The sequence below is a fragment of the Eucyclogobius newberryi genome, unplaced genomic scaffold (genome assembly GCF_026437365.1).
Source record: "Eucyclogobius newberryi isolate DKJ021-1_F unplaced genomic scaffold, fEucNew1.0.hap1 SCAF_14, whole genome shotgun sequence".
In the NCBI taxonomy this organism is placed as follows: domain Eukaryota; kingdom Metazoa; phylum Chordata; class Actinopteri; order Gobiiformes; family Gobiidae; genus Eucyclogobius; species Eucyclogobius newberryi.
This window is the reverse complement of record NW_027315768.1, coordinates 25,632,010-25,647,308: the sequence shown is the minus strand read 5'-3', so window position 1 is coordinate 25,647,308 and position 15,299 is coordinate 25,632,010. Positions and strand designations below refer to the sequence as shown.

General features: G+C 37.9%; 1 protein-coding gene across 3 annotated transcripts in view; it reads right to left on the bottom strand.

Moving 5' to 3' along the window:
- The window catches only part of ranbp2 (RAN binding protein 2), a 30,464-nt gene extending 16,143 nt beyond the window's left edge, over nucleotides 1-14,321 (bottom strand). For all 3 annotated transcript variants that reach the window (XM_072445125.1, XM_072445126.1, XM_072445127.1), the window contains exons 1-19: nucleotides 14,144-14,321; nucleotides 13,085-13,152; nucleotides 12,912-13,023; nucleotides 11,540-11,689; nucleotides 11,053-11,283; nucleotides 10,551-10,693; nucleotides 10,031-10,226; nucleotides 9,243-9,383; nucleotides 8,408-8,567; nucleotides 8,151-8,332; nucleotides 6,824-7,011; nucleotides 5,702-5,825; nucleotides 4,008-4,169; nucleotides 3,717-3,854; nucleotides 3,475-3,606; nucleotides 2,202-2,429; nucleotides 2,030-2,113; nucleotides 1,587-1,728; nucleotides 64-158 (exon numbers count right to left, since the gene is read on the bottom strand). In XM_072445125.1, coding sequence (XP_072301226.1) covers nucleotides 64-158; nucleotides 1,587-1,728; nucleotides 2,030-2,113; nucleotides 2,202-2,429; nucleotides 3,475-3,606; nucleotides 3,717-3,854; nucleotides 4,008-4,169; nucleotides 5,702-5,825; nucleotides 6,824-7,011; nucleotides 8,151-8,332; nucleotides 8,408-8,567; nucleotides 9,243-9,383; nucleotides 10,031-10,226; nucleotides 10,551-10,693; nucleotides 11,053-11,283; nucleotides 11,540-11,689; nucleotides 12,912-13,023; nucleotides 13,085-13,152; nucleotides 14,144-14,215 — 2,748 coding nt within the window. In that variant the 5' untranslated portion in view covers nucleotides 14,216-14,321. The remainder of the gene's footprint in view (nucleotides 1-63; nucleotides 159-1,586; nucleotides 1,729-2,029; nucleotides 2,114-2,201; nucleotides 2,430-3,474; nucleotides 3,607-3,716; nucleotides 3,855-4,007; nucleotides 4,170-5,701; nucleotides 5,826-6,823; nucleotides 7,012-8,150; nucleotides 8,333-8,407; nucleotides 8,568-9,242; nucleotides 9,384-10,030; nucleotides 10,227-10,550; nucleotides 10,694-11,052; nucleotides 11,284-11,539; nucleotides 11,690-12,911; nucleotides 13,024-13,084; nucleotides 13,153-14,143) is intronic.
- Between the last annotated feature and the right edge of the window lie 978 nt (nucleotides 14,322-15,299).

Genomic DNA, 15,299 nt, shown 5'->3' with positions numbered 1-15,299 from the left:
TTGGATGTCAAAAAATGTACACGTTTATTTGTAATTGCCGTTTCATTTATGTTGTAGTTTTACCTTGGTTGGGGTCACATTTGCTGCAGTGCGGAGGAGATACTGAGAGTTGTATGCTGGAGATTGGTTGTAATGCACATTAGGGCCTGTGGTGGAAACTGAAAAGGAAAAAAAACAATTGGAGGCATTTTAAATGGTCATCAATTTCTAGTTTATTTACTGTATGTATTTGAGTCAAGGTTGTTATAATAGAACTTGCAAGTTGTACCCTTAATTAAATTGGTTCATACGGCTGTTAATGATTAAGCATTTAGAGCGGATTTAACCTTGATTCAGTCCAAAAACTGATCCATTTAGTACAAAAGACTAGAGAGATGGCTCGAGTTCTGGGATTCTAGTTTATTCTAGCTTTTTAGACAAGACTTTACAAGACAAAATCACTGAAATACTGTATAGTTTGAGAACTTTTACCAGTAATACACCTGGCTGACTTTAGTCGAGTAATCAATGCACAGAGCAAGTATTTAGTCCAGTGGTTCTCAACCTTTATCAGCCGTGACCCCTAAATAAAAACCGTTGGCATTCACGACGCCTAAACATAAAAAGGCGGCTACCCCCCAAAGTGATACCCACTGTTTACATTTACCTGTACATTTTGTGTACATAGTAAGCATATTTTGATCTTATAGTATTTTTTTTTCTTTCTTTCTTCAATGCATGCCCCATTTGATTCTATAAATTCATGTTTGTGAATTTTCTTCATTAACAATGGCAATAAACTGATTCTGATATTATTATAAACTACTTTGGTAGGCCAACAAATAATAATCTATATTTATCACTGCATTTGAAGGACGTCAAGCCTCGTTTTAAAACTATTTTATCAATTTTTCATATCGTCTTCTTCTTTGGTGTTTTATGGCGGTTGGTAGCCAAGTGTTACATTACCGCCACCTACTGTAGTTGTACGTCTTAGACTTTAGACTTTATTCTTCAGAAGCACAGGAGTTCAAAGCCCACGGGTTCAAAGCACAGGAGTTCCAAGCCCGTGGCGGTAATGCAACAATTGGATGCCAACCGCCATAAAACAACAACAACAACAACAAGTTCTTCTTCGGCGTTTTATGGCGGCTGGTATCCCAAATGTTACATTAATAAAGTCTGGCGGTAATGCAACGCTTGGATGCCAACCGCCATAAAACAACAACAACAACAACAGCCAGACTTTATTCTTTTGACTTAATTGTTCTGTGGTATGTCTTAACTCACATTATGTATTTTATCAGAGCACATGTCCTACTCTATAAAGTCATCATTATCATCATCATTATCATCATCAAGCACATGAGATCCTCCTCTTGTCCCTCCCATCTGGGGACCACATGAAATGAAGTCTAATAAGACGTGCAACTACAGTGGATGGCAGTAATGTAACACTTGGATACCAACCGCCATAAAACACCAAAGAAGAAGAAATCATGTCAAAGTCCTTCCAATTTAAATTAGATTATTTAATACGGATTATCATTTCAATTTATCCTTCTCATTTTATGTTACGGTTTATCTGAATGTAGTTTATTACTCACCTGTTAGAGGAGCCCCGTGGTAGGACTGGACAGGTGTGAATGAGTCCTGCAGCCCCTCAGCTCCATAAGTGTCACTGTAGAGTTTGTGATGAGGAGAACCCATAGTTCCTGACCCATTATGTCGAAGATCATGGACTTCATTCTGTTACATATTATAAGAGAGTGGAGACCTGTTAACAAATACTACTTTCTCATGATGGCTATAAACAATTATTTTTCATCTTTGTTTGGTACTAAGTTCAACAACGTTTCTGTCAACACAAATGAGCATAGGTAGAATTTATTAAACCAAAGTGTTAGAAAACTATCGTTTTCAAAAGCAGAGAATTGTTTATTTAGAGAATGATCCATTTGAGATTTGGAAATACCCCAATTCTGAACGAGAGCGTGACCTATTACAAAGTTAGTGGCAACAGTTTGGAATTTTTGAGCTAATGAGATACCTTTAGTGCTTCAACTTGCTGACACAACATCTGGAGGAGACTTTTCTGATCCTCCACCCAATGGGGAGGCGTCTTGGGAGAAATCTTGAAAACAAAAATATTCAAATGTCAACTTTTTTTTAAAAACAACCACAAATCATACTATATAAATGAGGGACTTCAAAATACATACCAAGTGCCGTTTCGAAGGAGATACAATGCTTTTGTTTGGCGAGGGAGTTGAAAACTTGATATGTGAGATTGTAGCAGAGACTTCGTTGCCGCGCGCTGGACTCGAGTGCACTGGCCCTCTCCTCTCTGGCTCCTTCTCCTCCTCTTCGTCCATATCCTCTCCAATGTCGCCGAGCTGCTGGTTCACATCATTTAGGAGGTCCATCACCTCCTCCATTGACACCTGCAACTACAAAAAAAAAAAGACCAATTTCTGGAGTTTAATACAAAATTATGGAAATATTTAACCTCAAATGAAAACAAAAAACATAACATAAGACTCAAATTTTGCTAAAATGTACATACAAAAAACTAATAACCCAATTTTTCTGCCATCTCTTGTTTTAAAAAGGTGCACAATGTAACTTTCATGGTTTTAGGTCTGCCACCTGCATGTCTCCATGGAAATGTTGTTGCTTTTCCAGGAATCTTTAATAGAAATAAATTAAACTTATCCATTTCCATGGAGACAAGCTCAACAACTGTGCTTGAAGTAGGAAATCAAGAACATTTGAGGGGCTAACATAAACATTATTATCACTGAACCGCAATTAACAGAAGAGTCTATTTTGGGATGAAAGGCAGCTGACATCGAAGAAGGGAGGACGAAGGTGGGGAGGGCCAATGGTTGAATCAGGACGGAACAAAGGTTAATAACTTAAACACTCCTGTTTTTACTGTTGTAAAACTGCGTTACATGAGACCAGATGAAAGTCCCGTGCCTCAGGTGAGAGACAGGCAGAGGGAGAGCAGATGGGTCACAGGGCAAAAGCATAGGTCAGAGGTCCGTTTTGTTGCGGGATGGAAACAGCAGAGGAATACAGAAAAAACAACATAAATCGGCACATATGGCTCATAGTAGCATGTTTTTTAGCAATTAAATACATTTTGTAATTAAATAAACATCAGATACTCCAAATATGTTTAATGCCATAGCGTGAAAAGCAATAACAATTGACAGACCCAGAGAGTAACATCTTTGAATTGAAGTTATTTAATATATTTGTATATATTTAGTAATGCGTTGAGCTATAAAAGGCTAATATTAGGTGTGCCACAAACATAAGTTGTGTTGTATGAATATTTTTTCCTAATCTCACTTACTCAATGAGACCATTTAACTTTCTGGTCTGTCTGAAATTTAAGAATGACAATATACAATTTTTCTTGACAATATTTCAAAAATAATAATACGCCTGTTTGCCGACAAATGACAAAACTATCAAAACACCAACCTTGTCAATGTCTTCTGCGTTGGCATTGTAGATTTTGGACAAATAGACTCTAAACTTCGTCAAGAACATTATGCATCTGTCCTGCGTCTCTTCAACCCCGTTACTGGCCTCTTCTGACAGACGCTGATAGATCTACAACAAAAGTCACACCACAAGTTTGCGTTTGAAGTTCCTCTTTGTGTCAAACTGATAAGACTGAAAGATTAGGAACCGCAACTAAAAAAAAAGCAACAAACGCAAACCTGGGCCAGTTGCCAAGTGGACGATATATTGCTGATCGTTTCCAAAGTGGCGATTGCCTCCTCAGTTTTGCCCTCGATGTCCAGATGTGTAGCATATGCAATTTGGGCTTCTTCCTCAAGTGCTTTCACTGCTGAGATCTATAAGGAATTTAGTTCATTTTATTATTTTTGAGCAGTGTAGAAATCAAACTTTCAAACTCGTATACACTTTTAAGGCACAATTTGAGAACTGATCTACAAAAAATGTATAATTCAAACACAAAAACAAAAACGTAGCCAAAGCGTTAGTACCTGAATGTCTTTAGATGGAAAGTGAATGAAAAGAGGGTCCAAGGGCTCGGGGATGCTGCGTCGATGTTTGATTTTGTCCAATAAAGGCGACACAATCTGCCAATAGTGAACACAGCGGCCGATGTACTCCTTCTGATCGTAGTACGACTTTAAACCATCACCCTGCGTTCAGAAACATATTAAATAAAGTACACAAAGAGAAAATGTTTTATTCATGTGAACTGGTAATAAGTAAATTGTTCTGTAGATCTTTTTTGATTGATAAATATAAAGAGTAAAGCTGTTGATGACAGAGTAGGGGTGGGATGGCATTACATTTTCACGGAATGAGAACTGTGATACCATAGTATGACGGTATATTTATAATAATAACAAGTATATTTTTTTAAACCAAAAAGTGTCATATGCTTCTTGGTTGTACCGCGTTGCTGTGCAGAGATTTGGGGAAACAAAATCAATGATGTGGGTGAAACAACTGCCTATACTGGGATAGACGCGACTGGATTTAAACATGTTTTTACATTTTAATTTACCATGGTTATTTCCATCATTTGTTCCATGCTAAGAGTATATATTTATCAAAAATAATCAAACATTGGTTTTGAGGAGTGCTTCTTTTTCCACAGACCCAGAGAAATAAATGAGCTCCGTCAATACCATCAGAAGCCCCTCCCCCTTAATACTATATATGGTCCCATGACCGTTACTGACAGAAGATTGAGCATGTGTTTGACTCTAGACCAGGGGTGGGCAATTAGTTTCCTTCGAGGGCCATATTCAAATCCAGGCAAGTAGGAGGGTCGGCCCGCAATCAATTTTAAAAAATAAAATAAAAGTTTTCTGTCATATAGGCTATTTAATCTATTATTTAATTCATTTCACGTCATCTTTATTAAGAATACAAGTGCAGACGGATGCCTAAGGGCAAATATTACTTGGCATGTTTGACGGGCCGGATTATAAAGACCAACGGGCCGTATGTGGCCCGCGGGCCGCAGTTTGCCCACCCCTGCTCTAGACAATTCCCAAAAACGAGACAAAGCAGAATGCACATAAATTAATAATAAGCATTACTCAAATGTAGTCTTTTTATTAGTTGAATTGAGTGATAGCCAATGATGGACTACATGCCCAGAAGCTTCTCTTTTTTGTCACATACTTAAAATGGAATAAAGGGGTTAATTTTAAAACAGTGGCCTGACAGAGTGGAACAGGTGTCAAACAAGCACACGATCTAAAAGGTTGAGACGCCCGTGAGCTATTTATCTCATGCATGTATTTGTAAGAAGCACTGGAGCAGCATTTTACACTGCCAAGTGACTAAAGGTGTTAAGATGCAGCTCAAACCTAAGTGGTCTATGAAGCAGAACCAAACAAAACAATAATAACATACAAAGATAATATAATTAAGACAAATGATTATAAGAAATGTCAAAAGATACAAATCTCAGTACTTAACTTGTATTTACTTTATTATTAACTTTGATTTAACTTGGTTCTCATTTTAGCCGGTCTCAGTATTTGATTGAATATTCTATTTACTCATTTATATATTATATTCTTTGACCTACTGTGTCAAAGCAATTTCTTGGATCCAAAATATGATTACAGAAGGACAATTTAATAGTTGTGTAAGTGGAGCCCATTGATCACATTGAGTGCATCGTGGTATAAACTTTGTGATGTGTCTTTACCGTTTTGTTGAGGACTTTAGCCCAGTGAATGGCCAGCGCCGGCTGTAGTCCATGTTTCTCTCCCGCTCTCAGAGTGCTCAGTCCGTGCTGCACGATCATCCTTAGCTTGGCCGACATTCCAGGTCTAGAGAGGAACATTGAGATTTCCTTTATGGCACATTCACAACAGGGCAAAAATATTCAATATGACTTCAATAATTAATTATATTTTATAGTCTCATAGTAGACTAAATACATTCTTGGCTTGACGAAAGACATGTTCTGTGCATGAATTAATCAACAAATAGGGGGAAAGGCATTGCACTTGCAATATCTCTCACAATTATTTGGCTCTCACTGAAGTACAAGTACACAGAGAAGTCAAAAGGCAGATTAAACTGTGAAGTCACTCCCAAAACACCAGCTAACTCACTGCACACTTTCACCTTCCTGCTGATGTGATCACAATTATAAAATGTTGTTGACTAAACCAGGCACAGCAAATACTAATATGCCGGTGGAGGCCCTGTAGCGCTCCGGATTCTTTCTGCTGGACTGAATTTTTGCCAGACGCCTTTCCCTACATAAATGATTAGCTATCTCATGAGAATGGGGTCTTGAGAGTGTGAGAGTCGCAAGAGTACAGCAGAGCTCCAGTCTTCATGAGAGCGTTTCATGTAAGCTCTCCACAAGGACACTGCTCCAACACAGCAGCCGCACCAAGATTAAGTAAACAACTAAACTGGAAATGTAGTGCGGGTCAGAAGCAAACAGAAGTATAAGTGAAATGGATGGAAAAAAGTGAATATAAATTGAGCAAAAACAAATTGCATTCAATATCAATTCCTTGAACATGAACATTTGACCCAAAAAATAGCCACACATCTTAGTCCGAACCACATGTTTTTATTGACCTCTCGATTAAAATGACTGGAGCATTTCACTGATGCTTGTCCATGACTAAACCTCGAGCTATTCAATTCTGATTAATTGCACAGCCACATGAGAAACCGTGCTCAAGATTTGCTCCATTACAAACTACAACATCTTCAACCAATATAGTGTTTCAATTTTCTATAATCGGTCATTTGAGACACCCTCAATTAGGACCCCATAATTTAGAGGCCATCATTTAGTACTTACGCGGCCCGTTTGTGGATGAGGCTGTAGATGGCGTCCCACCACTCCCGCTGTCTGTCGGTGGTGAGGAAGCGGATCAGGGGCAGTGGGAGGCAGCGCGGCTCGTACTGAGGCTGCTTCACTCCGGCTCCGATCCTCGCAGTCTCCTGGAGCTGACAGTGACTGCAGAAGACCACGCCGTGGACAAACACCTGCAGAGTAAGCATTTCAAATCGTATCGTTATTGATATTGTAGTTTAATGTGAGAAAAAACATCTAACTGTTTAATGAGTAGAAAAACTTAAACAATGTTACACTTCCGATTTGGTAAAACTGCATAATAGCAAAGTTTAAGTAAATCTTAATTTAGACTTGATCACACCAGTCTAAATTTCACTCCTCAGTTTAAAACAAGATTAACGTAATAAATGAAATGCTGCATTAATCATTAATATGTTGAAATGCACAAAATGTAAGCCATTTTATATCAAATAAAATTATGCTAGATCTGTCACGATACCAAATTTTGTATGCAGTATTTATTGCTCTAAAAATATGCATGTCACTAAACACTAATAACTAACTAATGAGATCATGAGTGAATAAGAGCTTGGATTAAGTAATATTTATCTTGTTTTTGCTCATTCCAAGTGAGTCTTTTTTCTCATTTTAACAAAAGCATTACCCTCTAACCCTACTTTGATTGTTCCATTTAAGAATCAAAATATATACTATTTAATTCAAACACTTATTCACTTTTCTTATACAAGATTGAATTTTTTTCCAGTGCATTGACACTAGTATATGTTACCACTAACCAGTAACCACTAACCCACAATAACCCAGAAAATTATCATTTCAGTAAAGCCATTTTTAAATGTACAATATCTAAAAAAAAAAAACAACACTAAAAGAATCAGACGATGATTATCTACAAAATTAACTTTGAGACCTGTGATACGTGCCGAAAAACAGGGTTTCTATCATCATAAAGAGGTACAAGAACTAATAATGACTGTAATGCATTACACAGTCACTCAATGAAACATAAATCGCTACATAATAATGAACCATTGAAGTTAGTTATTCGACCTTCTGCAGCTCAAATCTCACCTTTCTACCACAAAAACATTTCACCCCTACTGCAAGAAAAGGTACACATGATAAATATTGAGCCCTCCAAATATATATTGATCATTTATTGAACGAGAAGTCAATATGGTAATTAATTATTGTGAAAACTATCGTTTCAGTAAAACTTGAATGGAACTTTTGTGTTATGGGCCAAAACACTGATATTCACCGTAACACTGACATTGTATTTGCTTCAACAAGAAGAAAAGCTACCGACCTCCAAATCAAGCAGGCAGATGGACTCGGGAGCATTTGCGTCCAGCTTTGAAGTTTCGAGGGTGAGTTTGGGGAAGAGCTGCTGAAGCCAGTCTCTTAAGTCTGCCGTTTGAGCCATAAAAGTCCACTGCAGCCCAAGCCAACTCAGATGCTGCAAGTCACCGCCATGCAACAGTACGGCTCCTACAAAAGTATGTTTAAAAAGTGAATATGAACAGCGTGTGGGGCATTATGTATTTGTATGTGAAGTGTCAGTACCGCTGTCACACTTGGCCAGATGAGAGCTTTCTGGGACCACGGCGTTTAGGGATCGGATGTCGTCGTTGGCGATGAAAGATGAAGCTGTCGAGGCCTGGGGTCCAAACAAGAGCTCGATAAGAGAGTCTTGACCGCAGCGGTTTCCAAAGGCTTCCACCACCTTCAGAGAAAATATAACGTGATGAATGAAAGCTTACGAATACAGCAGACTGAAAACTCAAACACACACGCATACTAGGGGAAAAAAACACCTAGTAATTTATTCTGTTGTATTTTATTGTACCGTTGTAAACACAGCAAGGTACAATCTGTGAATAAGTTTCCCAGTCAAGGAAACGTGTACGAGCGGATTGAACTGAAGAGTTAATCATCTCAATAAGAACATTTTTGTAATTTATTATAGCAATCATAATAATCATTGTAATTCAAATAAAATGTATTGCACAGTCCAGAGTTGTTGTCTCTCATGTTTATATTGTTTGAATTATAATTTGTATGATTATTATCAGTTTATTGTATTTATTATTATCTTAATTACAACTGGTGGAGCAGGATAGAGAACATTTTATTTACATTACATATCCACTACAAAAGCACTGTGTATGGTCAGGTATGCCAGGTCATCGTTGTAAATAAGAATGTGTTCTCAATTGATGAATAAATAAATAAATAAATGTGCAACAGATGATAGGATTTCAAGCATGTGGTCATTCTACTGTTGATAAAACCTTAAATTATTAAACTTTTGGCTGTGCCTGTGTGTTTATGTAATCGTCCTGGGCATGACTATAAGATGTTAAAACACCTGGATTTGGACATTGTACAGTGTACAAACCTCACGGATCAAAGTGAAAGGGTCTGAGTTCAGGTTGAGCAGCATGTGACCCGCCTGACTCTGACGGTCACTGGCCACGAGCTCTAAAAACTGAGGAGCAGCTTGGTCTCTTTTGGTGATTTTAGGCTTTGGTCTGGGCACCTGAAGACAAACACAATTATGAAAATCAATGACATCAGCATTTCTCTTATAATAGCAAAGACAACAGCGGCAAAGATGATATGGACAGTGGTCATAACAAGGCGTGGTATAAACAACAAACATATGTTTGTGATCACACACAATAACAAAATAAATTTAATAACAGAAAAACGTACAAGATGGTCTTCCCTTGTATTTTGGATAATAAAGATGTTGAAATGTCATTTTTTTTTTGCCCATTTTGATAACAAATGTGTGGGTTTTTTGGTTTGTTTCAATACCTACTGAAATTAACATCTCATTGCAAACTCATTTTAGTTAGAAATGGAAGATAATGAAAAATTAATAACTGCAATAGTTTAGTTTTGGATACTCTCCAATACTTTCAGAGGTATGCAAAATTAGAAAATAGAGCACATTGTCTATAATAAGAACAATTAAAAAGGCTACAAAATAAGCAGTAAATGTGTTACTTTTTGTGCCACTTTAACGCCACAAAAAGTTATTATTATTATTATTATTATTACAAATAATAATAATAATAATAATGATTTAAATATTAATATTTCAAACAAAACTATTGAGATATACATGTTTGTCATTATTGCCCTTCCCTGAGTACCGGTATAAGTGAGTGTGTGACTAACCTGGTAAGCCAGTAAGTAGCACAGAGCAACTAAATCCACCACTTCCCTCCAGGTTTGTTGTCGCTCCTGAGCCATTTTGAGGAGCAGCGTGGCAGCGTGCAGGTACAGGTGACCCCTCATCTCCAGAAACACCTCACAGAGATCGTCTGCATGTCGCCTCGCGATGCTGCTCATCTCCTGCATAGCTTGGTCAAAACTGGGCACAGGAAAAGAGCACAGAGATTAAAGTGTCTGTGTGTAAAACATGATAACATAAGCAAAAGTGCTCCCAAAGAAAACAAAACAGATTCTACAATAAAGCAGAAATGAGAATGACTATTGCAGTCCAAAACAAGGCTAGGACTAACTAGAGAAAATCATGAGAAATCTATCTTTTTTACATTTAAATTCCCAAAACACTGATAAACTATTTAGTAAAATATTGTGCAGAAATTGTTTTTAATATTTGTCAAAAATAAATGAATGGATATCCAGAAATCAATATATCAAGCTTGTAATGTCGGTAATACAGGTAACTTACTTTTTGAAAGCGTCGAGGCCAGGCTGCAGGCCACTGGTCGACAGTGTGATCCTCAGGAGGCTGCAGAGGGACAGCAGCAGCTCCCGCTGGTGACGACGACACATCTTCTCATTTCCAGAGACGGCGGGCTGAGCCAAATAAGCCTGAAAAATAATGAATTGAGGATTAGGAACCCCTTAATTGAGTTTCCATTTGGTATTTAATTGATGCAAAAAATAATATCTATTATATCTATATGCAATATCTAGAACATTTATCAATACAGACAGATGTACTTTGGCCTATTTCAGCAGAATTACTATTTTGTTTTTTTAAAAACGTGCACAAAGAAGCGCTTCAGATTCAAATATTTGTCATAAAGTGACGCTTTTTCCCGACTGCTTTCCATGAGCGCATGTCGAGATTGATAAATGTAGAACTAAATTCAGAATGATATACATATCAATCTGGCAGAGCCAGGTTAGTTTTCCCCTGCTGAGTTGTGAACATGAGTCATGCTGACCTTAAGCGTCTTCACCACCTCGCTGTACCAGTCCAGGCTGTGGTGCAGAATGCCTCTCTTCTCCACCGACAAGCAGTGCTTGACGGCCTCATCCAGACGTCCATCTTGGCTAAACAGTTGAACGAGCTTCACGTTGACGTGAGGGTCTCCGGGCCGTGCAGCCAGCTCCGCCTGCAGCAGGTCGAATAGGCGGTTCCATCCTGGTTGCCCCTGACGACTTAACAGCCGCTCCTGAAGAAATTCATTGTAATAAAACCACGACAACTACTGATGCTGAGCAAAGTTGACTGAAGGCTATTCTTGCTATTCTATGCTGTTCTTGAAAACTGCAATCACCATCAAAGGAGCTTAACATATTGTACAAGTTAATCATCATATTATGGAACGTTTTCTCTTCAATCACATGATTTACATATTTATTATTATAACCTTTTTCACTTTACTGCCCCACACTGAAATAAGAATACTACTGTTTGCAACTGTTCACCTTGAGGTTGAAGACAGCTGGGCTTCCTGGGAGTAACTTTGCTGCTTTTTCAACCCAGAACTCTGCTCTGCTGTCACAGTCCTGATTGATGAGCAGCTCCGCAACTTTCAAAACCAGGTCTTTCTGTGCTGGATTCAGGTCAACAGAGCGCTGTAGACAGAGCGAAAGATCAAATATCCTCAGCAATAAATAACAGTTAACAGTTATAGTATATAAAAAAACAACATCAGCAGAACATATACCGGTAAACGCAAAAAGTGTAGGTGGTAACCGAAAACACTGACTATAAAAGTATGCATATAAATGTGTAATAATTAGATCAAATTATAAAACAAACTATTGAAAATCTGAGTTATAAATTTGTTGTTTTCTTTTATTTTTGCGAGTACTGCGTGTCGAAGTCAACTTTATGATTGGGACAAGTACTATAAAGAACATTAAACATGCAAAACACTACAGCATTTATAACCCAGGATAATTTGCAATGTCCATCACTAGAAGTTTTTTATTACAAGTAAATATAGATAAATTGTTTACAATTCTAAAACTACTATCTAGACACATTACAACTGAACATGTAAATAATTCCGCTCGACACAATAGCCCATTGTGCCGGTGTCCAAGCACAGCTGCATAGGTGCCTGGGGAGAGGGTTAGAAGAGACGCAGAGCCTGGTGCACCTACCCACTGATTAAGAGCGAGTTCTAACACTAACAGGTTTGGTCGAGGATTGTCTGGGACAATTAGTTTAGCGAAAACTAAATCTAGGGAAGGGGCAGGCGAGACTGGGTCCGTCGTTAAAGATACAAAAGCTCCACACATAAGGTGGAGGCGTCGACGAGAGTCATCGTAAAAGATACGTACGGTCAGCACAGACGTGTGCAGAGGCAGCGTACGTGACGTCTAAGGACGGTCAAACATGGGAAAGAATCAATCTAAAAGCAATGTGCCCATCCTGAAGACACTGGCTATGTCAAATAAATATGAGAAGAGTGTCTGCCAGTGTGGTCCAATAGGTTTGGTTTTCCATCAGGCGGATCACTAAGCACGGACAAAATTGAATGAATTGAAATTAAGATTTTGTGATTTCTGTCATGTCTTTGTGATTTTAATACGTTTTTTCCCTGTTGTGTGAAGAACTTTGAATTTGAATTGCCTTGTGTACAAATTGTGCTCTACGAAATAAATTTGCTTGCCTATATTTACATTTATACAAAGGCAGGGAAAATCTCATTATGTCATTACAATGGTCTTTTATTGGGAACTTGTCTGACTTCTATTTAAAACCTGCATAAATTATAATTTAAATATGAAATAGCAAAATCATATCAATAAATGGATGGATGAGTCTGTCTTTGTTCCAGTGTTGTACCTTGTAACAACCCACGGCTTTGCTGAGGTTGCCCTCTCGTTCATAAAGCTGTCCAAGGAATTTGTGTGCTTTTGGATCCCTCTCTTGGACTTTGAGATACTCTGAAACGTGCCTAGAAGAAAAGATTTACCGATGAGTAAAATGAGAGGCAAGAGAAACTAATCACTTTATACCTTTTTGCAAGCTCATACTCCTTTGCTTCAAAATACAACTTTGCAAACAGGAACCCCTTCATCGGTTTCTGAAAAAGATTCACAGGCACCAATTAGAAAACAATGCAATTTTTTGTGTCACAATATATGTTTTATTTGAACTGCAATTACTTATAATGGACAAAGTGTAAATATAAGGCATGTGTGCATGTGTCACAAGTTCAAGAGGGATCATGCAGTGCCAATCCCATGAGTTGTGACTCTGACAGTTCACAAAATAAAACCCACCACTGATCAGGTTTAGAGGACAATAATCAGCATAGATATGTCTTAAATTCTAACTCAGACTTAAAACATTAGGCTAATGACAAGGTAAGAACTTATAACCTGCAGCAGGACAATTTTATCAATGAGCAAAGAAACTGAATCACGTTTGTGTCGTGACAGTTTAAAAGCACCAGATTACAATAACATACAAATGGTGAAGTTATCTCTAAACTTCTATCCACTGGTAAATGTCTGTTACTAATGTATTTAGCGCTATAATGTTGAGGATCTCGCTCTGTTTATTACTTTAACCTTGCTATTGACGGGTTTCCCATCTTCCCGTTATAAACAACACTAACTTTTCATCATTCTAATGAATCCTAATTTAGTGCAACCCATGAATAAAGTTGGTAGAAAACTTATTTAGCATTCATGGTTTGTCATGATTTTAGATTATTGCTGGTACCTGACCAACTAGACATAAAAAACGCCTGAAGAATAGTGTTGATTTAAACTTCAGTGGACTAATAAATAAGTTGTAACGTTAATGCTAACACATAAGCCACATTTAGCTGCGCCTCAGATGCAGTGCGCGGCTTTTTCAGAGGACACTGAGCCGGTGAAGCGCTGCTAATATAAACACAACTACAATGATATAATGGCTATATAGGATCATATATGCGGACAGTGCTTGCAACACACACCAGTGCTGTCTTCTTTCACACAACAGTTGCTTTCCACCTGTGTTTCGCGGCTAAACACATGCTGCCTGACATGAGCTAGCGTTAGCATTAGCAAACCGGCTCCACTTACCTCTTTGAGCGAAGGCGAAGAACTCTGCACCGTGGACACGTAGCGGTCTACTTCAGTCTTACTCCGCCGCATAGCTTCCGAAAACAAGCCACGAGGTGCATAGGAAACAACAAAATCTCCAAACTAATATGATACGGGCTCTGCGGCGGTCACTCGTAGCAACAGCATTGCGCACTAGTCTTTACGTCAATTGTCGTTTCCTTCTTGAATTGACCAATCAGAGCCGAGTATTCTTCTCTCACTTCCGCATGATCAGTCATACATAATAACTCCCCTTTTAGAGTCTAATGTTTTAACTTGCTAACCGCTCCTTTGAACACATCAAGAATATGTTGTTGTTGTTGTTGTTGTGTTCATTTTAATGGCGGTTGGCAGCCAACTGAAAAGCATATGTCTTCAAAGTTAGACGCTAAACTCTCTCCTCCTTTGAGCCGCGATGTGATGACGTCAAGCATAATGCGAGAATAATGCATATTTTCATATGCGTTTGTGTTAACGCGTATGCGTAATGAATACCAAGAATCGACGAAAATAAAGAATAATTACCATTACTACAACATAAGACTGAAAATACTGAATATTCTACAAGTACTTGGATTGATAGAATTCTAAAAATACAAACATTTAGTAGTAGTAGTAGTACTGATTATAATAGGGAAACTTTTAAATTGTCATTCTGAAAAAACTACAAACCCAACAAACACGTAAATTAATACTACAATGTAGTACTACAACCTACAACATAGTACTTAAAGTACAGGGGCCATATCCTCAGTTGCCATGACACTCAATTAAACTAAATGTTTGAAAGTTGGCTTGAAACCATTATTACCACCATATTACGAGAGGAAAATACAATGTGTCATGACATGATGACAATCCCATTTTGAAGTATTAAATATAGTCACGGGTTTCTGCTTCCTTTTATATGCAACATTTTGAGGACTTTTTGCCATCCAAATCTATATTTTATTTTGTTAATGGCAATGGTCCTATCAGAAACCCATGGCTAATATAGAGGCTATTTTAGCAGTTTTGAGTCTTGTGGAATGTCAAATATTTACTGTATAATACCCTCATTTTAAAATTCTAAGGTGAAATGAGACATTTTCAAGTCAAGATAGTTAGTTTCTTGTCATAAGAGGGTCTGAGCCTT